The sequence below is a fragment of the Caloenas nicobarica genome, chromosome Z (assembly GCF_036013445.1).
Source record: "Caloenas nicobarica isolate bCalNic1 chromosome Z, bCalNic1.hap1, whole genome shotgun sequence".
Classification (NCBI taxonomy): Eukaryota; Metazoa; Chordata; class Aves; order Columbiformes; family Columbidae; genus Caloenas; species Caloenas nicobarica.
The window spans coordinates 98813432-98828179 of NC_088284.1; the positions used below are offsets into that span (position 1 = coordinate 98813432).

The 14748-nt window shown below is 57.4% G+C and overlaps 2 protein-coding genes across 3 annotated transcripts in view; both read left to right on the forward strand.

The window, feature by feature from the left end:
• Nucleotides 1-1057: 1057 nt before the first annotated feature.
• On the forward strand, nucleotides 1058-4648 carry LOC136001905 (Krueppel-like factor 2). 2 transcript variants are annotated; one of them, XM_065656637.1, is made up of 4 exons: nucleotides 1058-1233; nucleotides 1497-2460; nucleotides 3294-3516; nucleotides 4472-4648. In XM_065656637.1, exons 1-3 carry the CDS (start codon nucleotides 1141-1143, stop codon nucleotides 3467-3469), a joined length of 1233 nt encoding a protein of 410 aa, XP_065512709.1. In that variant the 5' UTR covers nucleotides 1058-1140; the 3' UTR covers nucleotides 3470-3516; nucleotides 4472-4648. The 2 variants fall into 2 exon arrangements, with proteins under 2 accessions (XP_065512709.1, XP_065512708.1); XM_065656636.1 differs by having other exon boundaries at nucleotides 3294-4648.
• Nucleotides 4649-11178: 6530 nt separating this feature from the next.
• Nucleotides 11179-14748, forward strand: part of DMAP1 (DNA methyltransferase 1 associated protein 1) — a 30591-nt gene continuing 27021 nt past the window's right edge. Inside the window, exons 1-3 of the mRNA XM_065656097.1 lie at nucleotides 11179-11238; nucleotides 11584-11740; nucleotides 14466-14557. Of these exons, the coding sequence (XP_065512169.1) occupies nucleotides 11639-11740; nucleotides 14466-14557 (194 nt within the window). The 5' untranslated portion in view covers nucleotides 11179-11238; nucleotides 11584-11638. The remainder of the gene's footprint in view (nucleotides 11239-11583; nucleotides 11741-14465; nucleotides 14558-14748) is intronic.

Sequence of the window (14748 nt, forward strand, 5' to 3'; positions counted from 1 at the left end):
GGGTACCTGGGTGTCTGTGGCAAGGTGGGACATGCCCGTCACTCTGTGTCCCCTGCCGTGGGAAGCCCTTGGGCAGATGCCACTGTCCCATGGGTTCTGTGGGGTGGGTAGAGTCAGCCAGCCAGCTGTGTCCCCCACAGCAGGACATTTGGGGGCTTGGCCACAATGCTGGCCCCCAGGCAGGGCAGACAAACGTCCCACAGGGTCTGTGGGGCAAGATGAGACGATGCGGGCAGGCTGCCAGCCCCCCAGCAGGGTCTGCCGGGCAGTTATCTCTGGCCCACACGCACCCTGCATGCGGCCAGATGGGAGCTGGTGTGCTCTGGGCTGCTGATTGCCTCTCCACCAGCACCGGCACAGGGGGACGCGGCCTCATGAGCGCCATTACGTGAAGTGAGCCATACGGGGGTACCAGGGCTGTCACCCCGGCCCAGTTCCCTGGCTCATGTGAACACCCATTTCGATGCCACTTTCTCACTGACATACTCCGTGTCCCCCATGGTGAGCGCTGCATCTGGCTGACACGCTCTCAGCTCTAACTCCACACCAGACCTCCCTGGCACGATCCCACTTGCATTCACGCATGCTGGTGTGCAACACGGCCACTGCCCCAGCCCCACTCGGGGCAGGGTGCTGGGGAACCCCCAGCTCTGCGATCTACAAGCCCTTGACTTGCTCGCCGTGTGGGCCAAGGTGTTGGGGCACCGCTGCCCACTCACGTTGTGGGAACAGGCAGGAGGGACCCTGGGCTTTGCGATCCACAGGCGCACACTTGCCCCTTCTCCCGCCGCGGGGCAGGGCCCGAGTGGATCTATGCAACCCACGGTCGCAGCGTGGGGCAGGACGCGGGACCCCAGCCACGATCCCTCGGCCGGAGCAACGTCGGCGCCGGGGCGGCCGCGGACACACGCCCGCCGGGGCAGCCCCACGAGAGGGGGCGTGGCTCGGGCGATGGCAGAGCCAATAGGAGGCGACGGCGGTGAATATCAATGTTAGCCGGGCCAATAGGGGCGCAGCCATGCTGTTAACAGCTTAGGGGTGCGGGGCGGCGCAGAGCAGCGCTGCCGCCGCCGCGGGGAGCGGAGCGGTGCCGGGCTCCGCGCTCCCCCAGCCCGCTCCGGTTCCCCCGCCCGGGCCGCCATGGCGGCGGCCGTGGACGAGAGCACCCTACCTTCCATCTCCACCTTCGCCAACCTGATGCCGCTGGAGGAGCGGCCCGCCGATATGCTCCATGTAAGCACCGGGCACGGGGGAGGGGGCGGCAAGGGGCTTACGGGGCAGAGCGTCCCGGGCTGGGGCTCAGCCTGACTGGTGAGGGCGGCCCCCCTCCCGCCGTCGGAAGGCGCTTCGGGGGCGGTGCAGCCCGAGCGGTGCCGACCCGTCGGACGGGTTGGGGGAAGCCGCCGCCCCGAGCGGGAGGCGCGGAGCGCGGTGCCCGAGCGGCGGGCGCCGCCGCAGCCGTCGTCCCGCCGGTCCTGACGCCCCTCTTCCCGCAGAGGATGCTGCAGCAGGACGGCGCCGCCGCCGTCAAGCGGGAGGAGGACGACTTGGGCAAGTTCGTGGACTTGGACTTCATCCTGGCGCACACCAGCAGCGGCGGGCAGGGGCCGCCCGGCCCCAACTACCCCCTGCCCGAGACCCCCGAGAGCTGCGGCACCACCTATGACAGCGACGGCTCCTACCCCACACCGGGCAAGTTCCCGGCGCCTTACCCCGAGGGCCAGGGCCACAGCTACGTGGCCGAGCTGCTCACCCCGGACCTGCCCGGCCACTGCGACCTGCAACGGAGGGAGTACACGGAGCTGAGGGTGCCCGGCGGCCCCCCGCCCCACCACCCACCCCTGCACCCGGCCCTGGCCCGGCCGCTGCCTCTGGACCCCGCGCAGCCCTTCGGGCACCGCATCAAGAAGGAGCAGCCAGAGGAGCGCGCCTGCATGCTGGGGCTGCCTGCCGCCGAGTACCTGGGGCCGGGCGGCAGCGAGCACAAGCCACGTGTGGCGCCGGGTCCCGGGCCGGGACCGATGCCGGGGCCACCGCTGCCCTACCCGGGTTTCGCCCATGGCCGCCTGGGGCCCCCCGAGGAGCCGCTGCCAGGCACCGACCCCCACCTCATGGCTGACCTGCCACCGCACTACGCCGTGGCCCCACACCGCTACGCGCCCCACTTCGCCCCCCCGCAGCCGCCGCCGCAGTTTCATGGACACTTCAGTGTTTTCAGGGAGCCCCTGAAGGGGCCGGGGCCGGGCCCGGCGGGGCTGCCTGGGCTGCTGGTCACGCCGCCCAACTCCCCGGTGCTGGAGTATTTCCCGGCCGGGGCCCCCCCCGAGGACTGCAAGCCAAAGCGGGGCCGCCGCTCGTGGGCGCGCAAGCGGACGGCCACGCACAACTGTGAATACCCGGGCTGCGGCAAGACCTACACCAAGAGCTCCCACCTCAAGGCGCACATGCGGACCCACACGGGTAAGGGCGCGCCACGGGGAGGTGGGCGGCCACGCTGGGGGGATGCGCAAAGGGTCCCCGGCAGGAGTGGGCTGGGGCACCCCGTGAGACCCACGAGCCCTCTCCGGTGTGGCTCATGGAGGTGTGGAGGGGCACCGGGAGCGCACGGAGAAGACCTCCGTGGTCAGTCTGGGGGTGCACGGAGGGTCTTTGCGAGTGGGCCACCCAGAGAGACCCTGGAGCCGGCACGGGGCTGGACGGAGGGGTCCTGCATGGGGCAGGGTGCAAGGGGGGGATATCTTTGGGAGCGCTCAAAAGGGCCCCCGTGGTGGGGTCAGGTGGTGGCACACGGGGGCCAAGGCACATAATGAGACCACCCCCTGGGCCCAGGGATGCCTCTAGAGGCAGGGTCTTGAGGGCACATGGAGAAGCCCCCCAGCTGGGGGCGGGGGGAGAAGCGGGAGGGGACAAATGGAGCATGGCGACAGACTGGAGGTGTGTGGTGAGACCTTGTGACGGAACTGGAATGGGGAACATCGTGTGGTCCCACAGCAAGGACAGGCAGGGGAGCACCCACAGTTTGAAGTGGGGCAGGTGTGTCCAGAGGACAGGCCCAATGCAGGGCACATGGGACAGCAGAGCACATGGGAAAGGGCAGGAAGATGGGGGACAAAAGGAAAGGTGAGTCAGGCAAAGGTGTGCAGGGGATGAGTACACAGTGGGGCCCCCTTCTAAGGGTGGCAGGCAGGGGTCCCCACATGAAAAGGTGGGAGTGCTGGGCAGGGGAGCACAGGACTGAAGGCATAGTGAGGATGGGGACCTACAAGCCCACTGACACCCCCTCTCCTCCGCAGGTGAGAAGCCCTACCACTGCACCTGGGAAGGCTGTGGCTGGAAATTTGCCCGCTCTGATGAGCTGACCCGCCACTACCGCAAGCACACAGGGCACCGGCCCTTCCAGTGCCACCTCTGCGAGCGGGCTTTCTCCCGTTCCGACCACCTTGCCCTCCACATGAAGCGGCACATGTGAGCGGCGGATCGTGGCCAGACTCAGTGTCCCTGGAGCCAGCTCATGATGTAAATAGCGTCAGGCTAAGGACGGCACTGGGGAGCAGCCCGGCCGCCCAGCCTTCTCTGCTTGTAGTTGATAACTAGTTTTCTCCTCCTGCCCCCGCTGTGAGAGCTGGGCTCAGCCAAGTGGTGAAGAAGGGCTGCTGTGGGGTGTAGATGGGGAGCAAAGCTGCAAGAAGTGTCTCCCAGGCACCACCGCTCAGCTCCCCATGCCCAGAGGGTCCCCCCCAGCCATGCAGCTGGCGGGGCGGGAAAGCTGGTACAGCAGGGGTCTGTCCCCAGAGCTCCTGGTTTGTATTTGGCATCAGCTTAAAAACCTCCCTCCCCATCATCTTGGCACCCCCATGGCTCCAGGGACTGTAGTGGCTGGCTTTGGCCAGTGACCTGCACCCACTGGGTGCGTGGGTCATGGTGTTGGGAAGTGGGTTGCTGGTCTTCTCAGTTGTGGCCATCAGAACAAACCTCCTGACCCAGAAGTCTAGACTGGATGGGGCAAGGGTGGGACCTGACTGTGTCTGGTGGCTATAAAGGTTTGCAGGGTTGGCAGCACAGTGTCACCTTGCACAGGGAGTGGGGATGTTCCCATCACCAGCTTATGACCTTGCTGGTCAGTCTTGTCCCAGCCAGTCCCACAGTTTTCTGCTCGGGAGCCTAAAATGGCTCTCCTGGCTCTCATCTGCTTTCATTTGTCCTGTTCTTTCCCTCAGGATGACACCAGGTACTGCTGCAGCTGCCTTCCCCATGCTGCTTTTTTAAATTTAGTGTGTAAAGGACAGTGAGTCCAGCTATGAATGCCCAGGTCTCTGCTATACTTGAAACTTTTGTGGAGGGGGGAAAAAAAAAAAGAGAAAACAAAAGAAAATGAGTCTTTTTATGTGCAGCTTCTGCAAAGCGAGTTGTAAATTAAACAAAGCAGTAATATATAATGTTTCTTTTTTTTTAATATATTTTTTTCTTCCAGCTGGGAACACAGATGAGTCTCGGCTTTGGGAAGTGCACTGTTCCCGTCTGTGTATATTGTTAATTAACATTTCTCTGCTTGGGCACGTTAGGTCTCTCGCACTCTGAAATGTTACTTTTCTTTATATGCAAACTGTTGAAATATTGTGATCTGCTGTATAATAAATAAACAAGATGTAAACATGAAAGAGCCAGGAGAGTTTACTTTAAAGCTTTCTTCTAAGAGGAGAGGGTGAGGCTGGGCTTGCTTGTCAGTAAATATTTACATCGATGTTCATTTCTGCTTAAGTTAGCTGCGGAGGATCGATGGGGAACGCCCAAGCCTCGGCATCTGAGCAGCATCTCCTGTGCAACAGCTCTTGAGTCACGCCACTTCCCTGTGCCTCAGTTTCCCTAATCTGCAGATGGGGCAATTGTGGCACTGGGATGGTGTGACTGGTCCTGTGGTGAGTCACTGTGGAGGTGAATGGCAGCCGAAACCGTACTGGGAGCCTCATTGCTCCCATCTTCTTCCAGAGTGGTCCCATTCTGCTATCCCCTGCAGTGGGAGCTCTTTGGCACCAGCCTTGTGGTCACAACTGGGAGGTTGGTGGCAGCCAGCTGGCCCTATGTGATGTCCCCGCTGCCTTCCTGGGGATGGCCCGGCAGCTTGGTGGGGTTCAGGTGCTGAGGTTTCCCTACGTTAATAGGTGGTGACTCAGCACAAGCGTGCTGGCAGGTCCTGAGCTCAGCAAGCAGGTCTGGCTCCATCCCTCCCTCCCACGGCTGATTACCTGTGATGCACGCATCCCTCTGAAGGCTGAGGCTTGTCCAGACCTGATGCTGTGCTGGCAGTGCAGGGAGCATGCTGTACGGGCTGTGCGCTGCCCTGACCCAGGGTGGTGGTGGCTTCCTCCTCCTGTGCTTGCTGCCGCAATCCCAGGCGGCTGGCCAGGGCTGGGGGATGCCCTGGGGTTCCTTGCCCCGCAAGCGGAAATGTAGCTGTGCTGTGAACACAGGCTGGGCAGGGCTGGTCCCACTCATTCCTGGTGTTCTGCTTGCAGCTGTGGAGTCAAGCTGGAAAAAGAGACAGGAATGGCAGAGTGGGACTGATGTATCGCCCAAGGGTGGCTGGTGTTTTGGGGCCAACACCTAACCTTGGGGTCTGCCTGAACAGGTACAAAATTGTGGGTGTCTCCAGGCAGGGTGACGGCAGCTTGGGATGTCACGTCTTGCCTGTGGGCTCAGGCATGGGACCATGGGACTGTATCCACAGGTGTCACAGATCCACCAGGCTCAATCACTTGTCCTTTCCACAGCCACCTCCACCCTCCGCTTGCCCCACTTTCTGAGAGGTGTCTGCGTGGGGGTGGCTGTGCTGGGACACAAGTGACCTGTGATGGGGGTACCAGGGGTGTCTTGGTCCTAGGGCCCTCAGTACCTGAAGGTGACGTTCTGATGCCAGGGGGGTGGCCAAAGCAAAACTGCTGCCTCTTCCCCAGAGACTTGTTCAAAACATCCCATGGAGGGAGAAGGAGAGGGAAAGGTGTGGGCTGTTTGAATTAGCGATGAGTCAGGCTGGCAAAGCCAGATGGGGAGAGAGTGCGTGCCTGCGTGTTTGTGTGCGTATAAGTAATCTTTGGCTTTGTGTTTTTATTATGATTATTATTTTTATTTCCAGGGGAACGATGAATTTCTCCAACCATCCTGTCCCACTGGAAAGGCTGGCTCTGCTGTCCTGTCCTCCCTAAGCATCCTGGGAGCCAGTTTGCCGGTCCGCGGCTGTTTTGAGGTTCAGCTCTGAGATCAGAGCATAAACCAGTTCTTCCTCACCTTTCATCATCGTTGCGCTGGGGCGGGAGCGAGGCCCAGCTCTGCTGCCGCTGCCTTACATGGAGGCGAGTGCAGAGAAAGGCACTTTGGCTCTTTCTCTGGGCAGAGCTGCTTCAGGTTCATGCCCCTGGGCCCAGGGCAAGGTGCTCCTTCAGGCATCTGATGGGGCATGGCGGTCTGAGGGACCGGCATGGCTGGGAACCTCGCCTGCGCGAGGAGTGGCTGTAGTGGAAACGGCAATTACAGTTAATTTGTTGTTAATAAAAGACACCCTCTTCCAATTGCCTGGGCCAAGATGCACTCTCTGTTGGAGAACACCATCCCGTCCCCAGCAAAACCTGCCCTGCAAAGTGATGAGGGCAGCAGGAAAACACCCTCGGCAGCACTGAGGAAGGCAGGGCTGGGGCACAATCCCTGCCTGGGGAATTGTGCCCACAGTCAGCTGGAAAGTACTTTGCCCTGGCCTGGCAGGGGAACACAGGGACCCAAAACACACCAGTCGACCACGTGGGATCCCCTTTTGCAGGAGAGGCATGCTCTAGAGGAGCCGGGCTGGTGCCTGAAGAGCTGATTTCAACCCCTGGGTCTGTGGCTGGCCCAGCCTGGGGCAGGTCCCCATGTCCTGGATCACATGCTGGGCTGCCGCAGGGATGGTGCGGAGGGAAAGCTGGCTAGCAGGACAATGCAGGTCCCACTCCAGGTCACAAAACTCCACCAGTCCGGCCTCCCTTTACCCCCTTGGTCACCTTCTGGCAAAAAGGCCCCTGGGAGCTGTGGTGGTGGGCGATGCAGAGGTTCCTAAGCCCCCTCTTCAAACCTTAATGTGCAGCCCCTTGTCTTTGGGGTGCAGCCAAACTGGCACAGCGGAGAGACAAGCGGGAAAGGGAAGCAGGGAGGCATGGAGAAACAGCTCCTGGCAGAGAGGTGAGTCATGGCCACAGCGTGGCCTCGCACCCTGCAGTCACCTGCCAGCAGGAGCAGGGCCCTGGAGGGTTTCATGGCTGGAGGGGGTGGCAAAGAGCAGCCCGGGTAGGTTTCTGTCCTATGGGGATGACCCAGCTCGTGGGGATCCCCCATGCTGCAGCCCACAGGTCCCACAGGGCTGGTGCAGGGTTGCAGGGCTGTAGGGAGAAGGGGAGGTTGCAGGTCTGGGAGGGCTCCTTGCCCAGGGTTGACCCTGGGGTTGCTGTGGTCCATGTGAACAGCACAGAGCTGGGGATGGGACGCAGGTACTGGAGGTGGGATGGAGGATTTAGGGGTGCTTGGAGGGGCTGACACAGAACTTTCCTTGCTGCAATGTGACCTGGGAGCTTGGCTCCCCAGGGCCAGTGTCCCTGCTGAAGGATGCTCTCAGGGCTGGTGTCCCCTCTCCTGGTGGGACAGTGGGAAGTGTCCCATCCCTGACATGTGGGGAAGGTCCAGCAGCCAGCCCCCACATCTGCACTACGTGGGGTGGGCCAGGCACCGTGATAACGGGGCTGTGGCTGTGGTTGTCACCGCACCCTTAGGAAACATTTGGCTTCAGGCACCTGAACCCATGGGGAAGCGATAACTCCCTGGCTTGTTCGCCCTGCCGGGACCCACACCTGGCGCTATCGTGCCTTAGTCACACACCGAGAGTTTTTCCACTGCCGGGCCCCAGATAACCTCCTCCCGTCCCACTGGCCGCAGTGTTTGCACTTGTCCTCCTCCGCTGGTGCCAGGCTGGGAGACACGCACACCTTGAGCCCTGGGCTGGAGGCACGCACACCTCTGACCTGGGGCCACCTTCGGCCATGCCTGACAGCCGGGGCACAGAGAAAGGGCACAGGTAGCATCCTTCCCCCAGGACTCCGGGGTGGGCGGGCTGCTGGCTGGGTGAGGGCCAGTGCTGCCCTCCTGCCAGGCTAAATGTGGGGGGACTTCCCTCCCCTAGCTGATGAGTGGCAGTGAGGTCAGCCAGGCTTGGTACCCTGTGCGCACAGGACAGCAGGAGGTGGGTGATGGGGTTGCAGCGGCAGGACAGTGATGCTGGCTGTGTTGCCGACCCCTGCCAAAGTCCTGGAGCACAGGAGCTCTGGGCCCTCCACCATTGCTGGCTTTTCCCAACCCACTGCATCCCCTGGGCTCCCTCTGTGCCCAGGAAGACAAGACCTCCATGCTCCAGGGAGGTGACAGACCTGGGCACTCCCAAGGATTCCCAAGGATAGACCAGGTGTGTGCAGGCTGACCAAAGTCTCCAGCTGTGTCTCTTTGCTCTTTGAAGGCTGTGCAAGCTTCAGGATGCAGGGGCTGCTGCCCAGAAACAATATCTCTTGGGTGCCTTTGAAGGCAGTGCTAATTGCTGTGCTGCTGATCAAGTTAGCAAAAGCACCCAGCTAATGTGTTTGGATTTCAGGTCCATACAGCTCCTGGTGGGACACGGCCCCACAGTGACTCCCATGCTCAGAGGTGTGGGGGAGGTGGGCTGTGAATAACGAAGCTCAGCTGTCCACAATCTCCACCTTTCATGAGGTTAAAAAGCTGCTAACCTGGAGAGAGGGACTCAAAACATTCCATGGGCTTGGTTTGTTGAAGAGGAGTTGATCACCCTGCACTGGAGCAGAGCTTGGGCTGAGTCCTGCTGGGAGTTGGGCTTGAGCAGGTTAGGCCTAAAAGCAGGGGATATCAAAACCCAAGGACACCAAATTGCCATCTATCTCTGGATTTTATTTCAAGAGTGGTTATGCTTTCTGTAAGTGCTGGTTATCAATGTGAACAGGCTGTGAATGACCTACCAGCGAGGAGCAAAGAGTGAGGTCCTCTTTCTCTGGTCTTCAAAGCTCTCCCTGGAGCAGCAGTGCCAGGCAGGCAAAGCGGAGATGACAATGTCAGCAAAGGCAGAAGAAAGCAGTGCTGGGAAAGCCCTGTCTCCCTCTACAGACCCACCTTGGGGAAGCATGGACAACACCTCTGGGCCAGCGTGGCAAGAGAGCAAGGAAAGATGCTACAAAATACGAGAACTGGCCATATGTGCTGATGGCGATAGGGCATGGGTGGACATGGCAGAGCTGATGGCAAACAGGCAGGACAGGAGAAACCTGAGGACTGGCTCTGTCCTTGTGGGAGGATGGTAAAAGCCATCCCTGGCAGTGTGGGAAGGGACAGAAAAAGGGTTACATGGTTCCTGGGAAAAACAGATGACACTCCAAGAGTGTTACCAGCCCCCATTGGGGCACACTGGCTCTGGCTGGGTCCTTCTGCAGAGGTGACATGCCGGTCCCTGTGGAATGGTGACAACTGGATCACAGCCTGGCTGGTGCTGAGGGGCTGTGTGCCAGAGCCACCCCCAGCACAGTGGGGTTCAGCTCATCTTGGGGCTGCTGCACAGAAGAGATCCCTTCAGGGGCACCCCCTCTCCTGGGCTATGCGAAGTGGCTGGCAGATCCCCACGGATCTCTGTGCTGAAACCTTCTGCTTCAGACAAACCTCCGCCAGGCAGCCTTGCTCCTGCTTCGATGCAGTGGGGAGGTGGTTTCTCCAGGTCCCTCCTGGCCCCACACTGCTGTTTTCCCTCCCTCCTCCATTCCCCCTTTCTCTTTGCTCCCCCAGGGAAGAGGAAACAGGGAAGTCCTATTATTAAACCTTTCACTCCTGGCCGCCTGTGGCCTCAGGTAAGCTCTGCGGCTGTGGAGTGCTTCAGCAGGCTTTCCTTGCCAAGCGTGAAGGCGAGAGGCGTATGCTTTGTAAAAACGAAGCCGGGACGGGCAGCCTGAATGTGCCCCATGGTGCGGCGCCCGCCTGGCCGGCGGCCAGCTGGCACGGCCCGCTCGCTGCCGGCGGGAGGGTGCGACAGCCGGAGCGAGCGCCTCGGCACCCAGCGAGGAGACGGGAAAACTCCTCGTGAGCTCTGCGAGGGTCTGGCCCCGAGACCGTGGGCAGAGCAGGGCACCGCCACTGAGCTGCCCTACGCTACCGTGCCGTGGGGTGGGGGCGGCCTGCCTGCCCCAGCCCTGCCCTGCAGCCCCGGTGTCCCCGGCTGAGCGCGGTGACCCACCACCAAGGCCCCGGTGAAGAGACGCTGCCAAATTAATGTATGCTGTGTTTAAGTTATAAAAGACATACCCATCATTAACCAAGTGACATGAGATAAATGCTTTCTGACCACCTGCAAAACGAGGGGGTGTTTTTCAAGTTTTAGGTTCTTCTGCATGACAAGCGGGAGACAGAAGATTGAGTAATACATTGTTTAGAAGCAGAGAGCTTAGTTCATATTTAACTAATAATTAATAGAGGTATTGTAAATAAGAAACGAAACAATTGTAACTAACATCATTATTTCTTAGTATAGATGTATGTAAAAATTTTCAAAAATTGTAATGCATATGCAATAATTATGTGAATATAAGCAACGCAAGAGCATCCGGTCTTTGGAGCACTTATGGAGGATGATCCCCAGTGTTCCCCAGCGCTGATAAAATAAAGAACGGCGCTTAACAGTATAATTGACTCTGCCGTTAAGTTTATTTCTCCATTTCACCAAGGGAATGGGAACGCCCAGCTCGTTGCTTCGGGTAACTGAGGGAGGCTGGGAGCACGCTGGGAGGCTGCGGGTGCCCTGCGGCTCTCCGCTCCCGCACACGACCCCCGGCTGAGCTGCGGGGGTGTCCCGGGCTGTGCTGCCACCTCCTGGTGCGGGAGCAAGTTCCGCCTGCAGCGGGCTCTCCGCCCGGCGTGGGGGAGGATGTACGGCGGCCTCGGGCGGGTCCGGGTGCCGCCGCGGGGGAGGTAACTCCGGCGGCGCCGGTCCCGGGACGGCCGCGACCTGCCGGGAGTGGGGCGCGAACCGCTGACCCTCCATCCGCACCCCCCTCATCCCGCGGTGTGTCCCCCAAAGGGCTCCGGGCGCTTCCGGGCGCCTCTCGGCGGGAGCGGAAGTGGCGCTGCCCGGGCCGCTGTGGTGGTCGCACCGTCCCGGTGGCTGCGGAGCCGGCGCGGGTGAGTGGGCGCGGGAGCGGCTGGACGCGGGGCTGCGGGGTCCCCGCGGCGGCACCTCGCCCTGCCCGTCCTCCCGCGGGCTTCCCGGGACCCCGCCGTGGGGATGCGGGCCGCGGGCTCCGTCTGCGTGGGCCCCGGGACCGGCCGGGTACAAGGCCCCGTTGTTGGGCCTGGGGGGGGGAGGAGGAGGAGGAGGTGTGGTGTGTGTATCCATGTCCATATACGTGTGTGTATCCGTGTATGTATGTCGATATACGCGTATGTATGTACACATGCGTGTTTGCGTGTGTACGGGGCAGCCCGCGCGGGACGTGCACGTTAACCCCGGCTCCCGTTTCCCCCCAGAGCTGGAGGGGACGGACGGGCCGGCTGCGGGCGAGGCCCTCGGGCAGGCGGAGAGATGGCGACGGGCGCGGACGTGCGGGACATCCTGGAGCTCGGCGGTGTGGAGTCGGAGAACACAGGCACCATCAACAAAAAGGATATCATCAACTCGGATAAGGTGAACTGCCATGCCCTAAGGGACCGCTGCTTGTTTTCTAAGCATTGACTGACCTTGCATGTGGTGTTAGGGCAGAATATTGGAAAAATGATGGAATAAAGCATGTTCATACATCGGTTTATTTTGGGACTTCCTGGAAGTACCTGGAAATGTCTGGAGAGCCCCACTCCTGAGCTCCTGATGTTCTTAGTTAGCTGTGCTGTGGCATTTGGGGCGGTGTTTAAGCTGCAGCTGTGTAAGTGGTGTCCTGGTAAACTGGGCCTGGCCCCAGGACATTTTCAGCTGTCTCCAAAAATTTCTGTTTTGTGGAGTAAGTGTGAAGTGTATTTATCATCTACCTCCCAAGCAGCTGGAGATAATGTAATATAGTCCTGGTTTAGAATAAAAAAAAGTTTTCTGACTTGTTTGAACAGTAGGATGTTTTCAATCCATGGGGAGTGAGTAGTGCCTGTGTGGGGAAGGTGTGTGCGTGGGCTTTGGGAGAACTGGGAACTGTTTCCTGTGGAATGTGGGCAAGTTAGTAAGCTATGTTAAGGACATATGCTATCACATGCTATGTTCATGCTACAGTATGTTGTTGGTTCTATATTTTAAATTTGGGCTATGTCTTGGCTCTCCCATGCTTTGCAAGATGTTAAGGTCAATTCACAAGTAGTTATGAGATGGGGAGGTGCTTGGAAATGAGGTGCGGGAGATGAAGTCCCCAGGAGCCTGCCAGTACAGAGATGGTCTGATTTGAAGTAAAACCTGTGTGTTGTTTTTTTTAAAAAAAGACCAATATACAACCACCCCATCCCTGAAAGTACTTCCTGAGTGTCTTGGCTTGCCTCCGCTGAGATGTTTGTCTCTGAAGAGAAATGCAGTGGTTTCATGACTGCCTTGCTGGAGATAGGACACACAGTGTAACTGGTGTAATGGAAAACTGATGTGCTTCAGTGATTCAAAGGTTGAAATGTTAAAATCGCAGTTTTTCAGCTGTGTTGCTGGGCAGTGTGGCCAGTGAGCAGCTTGTTGGCTGGATTCAGCCTGTGACTTTGTGCTGCTCAGTGTTTGGAGTTGCGAGTTCTTTGGTTTAGATGCAGAGACCTGAAGGAGAACTGGTGGCTGTCTGTTTCTCTTTTGCAGCAGAGAATAATATGGGTTTCTCCTCAAATTTACCTGTCTAATGGAAAGAGAGAAGAAGGGGTGGTGGAGTAAGAGGTTTAGGGAGGAGTGCAGGAGGTCGCTTGCAGCCATGAGTGAAACGTTCTGAATTTCTACAGAGTACAGAGATGAAATGAAACCAAAGGTATAAGCCGTTATTGCATGGAGAGAGCAAAATTGCTAATAACAGTACAGCACTTGCTCAGGAAATAGTTCTGTTCTCAATTAGAAAAGAAACAGATTGATGTCTTTAAATCACAAGAGAACCATGAAGTACTTTCCAGTCTATTAGTGACTGAGAATGTTAAAATAAAAATTACTAGGCATAAAAACATTTAATTCAGCAGGACCGAGTAATTTGTTCTCAACTCCTAAAAGAGCTGTATGAGGTGATCTCTGACCTGCTGATATTAACTTTTAATAAATCTGAGAACTTTGGGGGAATTCCAGAAGCGTGTGTTCAAACAGGGTGTGTGGTGACCCGGGGGTAACTGCCTTGCTTGGCCTTACGTTGCTTCTGGGCAAAGTGGCGGACACACCAGGAGAAAGGTGTTTGATTAGGAGTGGAAAAAGTGCTAATGTAATGATTGTCCGTCACAAAGTTTTATGGAAAGTAGTTGTAGTCCAAACTGATTTTTTTTTAATGGGATTTTGAATTTGCTTGCTAAAGTTGACTGTATAGATTTAGTACAATTTATGATACAGTGTTAGTTTTACTGCTGCAAAATATTAGGATTTAAAAGTTGGTAGTGATATGGTAAACAAGTACTTAAAAGTAGTGACATGGCTAGTAGTTACAAAAATGGTACAGTTAAACCAAATGCTCTGGACTACTCAGTAAACTTGGCCCACTTAAAGCTTACCTTGTTCATGTTGCTGTTCCTGTATTTACCTGAACCCAAAGCCGATTACTTTATAAACTTGTATATGTGATATGAGGTGGAACATGTCTTAGAAGATATCAGTTCTGACAAGGGTGTAGGGACTAGATTGCATTGTCTGCACTGAATTCCTACTATGAGGAAACTATGTAAAAAGAAATTATTTCATGTATAAATGGGAGAGCAGAGGCAGGAATGAGGGTTTGCTTCTGTACGTGATACTGGTGGTTTTGACATGAGGCTACTGCAAGGGCTTGATCACAACTGGTAAAAACTGAAGTTGCTGCAGAACAAAGTGACAAAAACTAAGAGAGGGTGGGAAGACATTTCTTACTATCTTCTCTAAAAGGTAGAGAGTCACTTAATTAAACACATTAGCATCTTCACTTGAGGACAGTGCTTACTTAGTAAAAAAGGGCCTAGTGGCCTTAGGCCCCTGAAAGCTACAGCCAGATGTTCGACTTGGAATTGAAGTGTGTGTTATCAGCAACAGCAAGTCTCTGAGTACTGGGGAGTGCTATCACTGAAAGTGGGCACGTTTTGTCTGTGCCTTCCACCAGGAACAGGCACTTTCCTGGAGAAATTCAAGGTGTCTAAAAACAGATAAAAGTGAAAACCACCACAGGGCGCCAGATTATGTAGTTTAATGTTCCCTCAGGGACTGCTGCTTCTGAATCTAAAATGCAATTCTTTTGTTTCAGAAAAAGTCCAAGAAATCTTCAGAGACGTTGACCTTTAAGAGACCAGAAGGAATGCACCGAGAAGTTTATGCGCTCCTCTACTCTGACAAAAAGTAAGAGCTTGTGGTCATCTGTGCAGGTTGCGGGGGAGCTTAGGCTTTTGGTGGCAGGGCAGCATCCTCTGGAAACCACAGGCAGTCTCTCTTCCCAGGTTGATTCCCCTTTGTGCTTGGCCCATGCTTGTGCCCTTCCCTCTTAGACACTCATGGACAGTGTCTGTCTTCTCTTCTTTCAAATTTGAGGG

Bases quoted from the DNA above. Each gene is read 5' to 3' on its own strand.
- LOC136001905 (XM_065656636.1), top strand. From the start codon at position 1,141: ATGGCGGCGGCCGTGGACGAGAGCACCCTACCTTCCATCTCCACCTTC. The intron at 1,234-1,496 runs GTAAGCACCGGG...CTCTTCCCGCAG, and splicing joins GGCCCGCCGATATGCTCCAT to AGGATGCTGCAGCAGGACGG. The intron at 2,461-3,293 runs GTAAGGGCGCGC...TCTCCTCCGCAG, and splicing joins GCACATGCGGACCCACACGG to GTGAGAAGCCCTACCACTGC.